This window comes from Papilio xuthus, unplaced genomic scaffold, assembly GCF_000836235.2.
Source record: "Papilio xuthus unplaced genomic scaffold, Pxut_1.1 DF825936.1, whole genome shotgun sequence".
NCBI lineage: Eukaryota > Metazoa > Arthropoda > Insecta > Lepidoptera > Papilionidae > Papilio > Papilio xuthus.
In genome coordinates, this window is record NW_013532713.1 from 1 (window position 1) to 925 (window position 925).

At 60.4% G+C, this 925-nt stretch overlaps 1 protein-coding gene across 1 annotated transcript; it reads left to right on the forward strand.

The window, feature by feature from the left end:
- Nucleotides 1–59: 59 nt before the first annotated feature.
- On the forward strand, nt 60–899 carry LOC106125014 (auxilin-related protein 2-like). Its single transcript, XM_013322103.1, has 3 exons — nt 60–270; nt 348–576; nt 660–899. Exons 1-3 carry the CDS (start codon nt 149–151, stop codon nt 894–896), a joined length of 588 nt encoding a protein of 195 aa, XP_013177557.1. The 5' UTR covers nt 60–148; the 3' UTR covers nt 897–899.
- The last annotated feature ends 26 nt before the right edge of the window (nt 900–925 follow it).

Genomic DNA, 925 nt, shown 5'->3' on the forward strand with positions numbered 1-925 from the left:
TTAACCCTATTTGCCATCGATGCGTTTTGTCTCCACCGAGACTCGAATAGTCTGAGCGTGAAAACGTGCGAGATATCCGATGGAGATCTAGATCTAGATGTAGACATATATTTGCCCAGTCCGGGTGTAAAGGCGAGGTGTGCGTGCGATGCGGCAGGTGGAGGAGCTGGGCGCGGCGGTGGAGCGGGACCTGGGCACGCAGCGCGAGGCGGAGGCGCGCGCCGCGGACCTCGAGGCCAAGGTGCGGGACATCAAGGGTCACAGGGAGAGGTACGCACCCTCTTCATTAATACCTCCGGGTCGAATAGAAATCCTCGTTATGTACTATACATTCGATCCGTCGGCAGGGAGTTCAAGAAGGCGGAGGAGGCGCTGAGGAAGGCGAAGCTGGAGGCGGAGAGCGACAGCGCGTCGTGGAAGCTGCGCGAGCGGGAGTTCGAGACGCTGAAGCTGGAGGTGGCGGAGCTGCGGCAGGCGGCGGCGGCCGGGGACCACCAGCTGGCCGAGGGCGAGCGCGCCGCTGAGGAGCTGCACCGAGCGCACCTCCACGCCGCGCAGCGACACCGCGCCGCCGCGGTAATGTCCGCACATCTACACACGCAACCCCGCAACTATTCTCGCTACGATCTGCACAACTAATGAGATAAATGTTGGTTTAGGAAAAGGTAAAAGATCTACAAGCGCAAATAAAGCAGAAGAAAGCGGAGATAGGTCGCAGGAACGCGGACGTGGCGCGGCTGGCGCAGCGGGCGGAGGCGCTGGGCCGCACCAACGCCGACCTCGAGCTCGCCATCAAGCAGCTCCAGTTCGGCGCCAAGGAGCTGCAGGCGGAGGCCGTCGCCTGCCAGAAAAAGGTGCATCTCTCTCGCTCCGACGTGAGATTTTTTCGTTTTTGACACATCGGGACATGAAAAATGGAATGTTT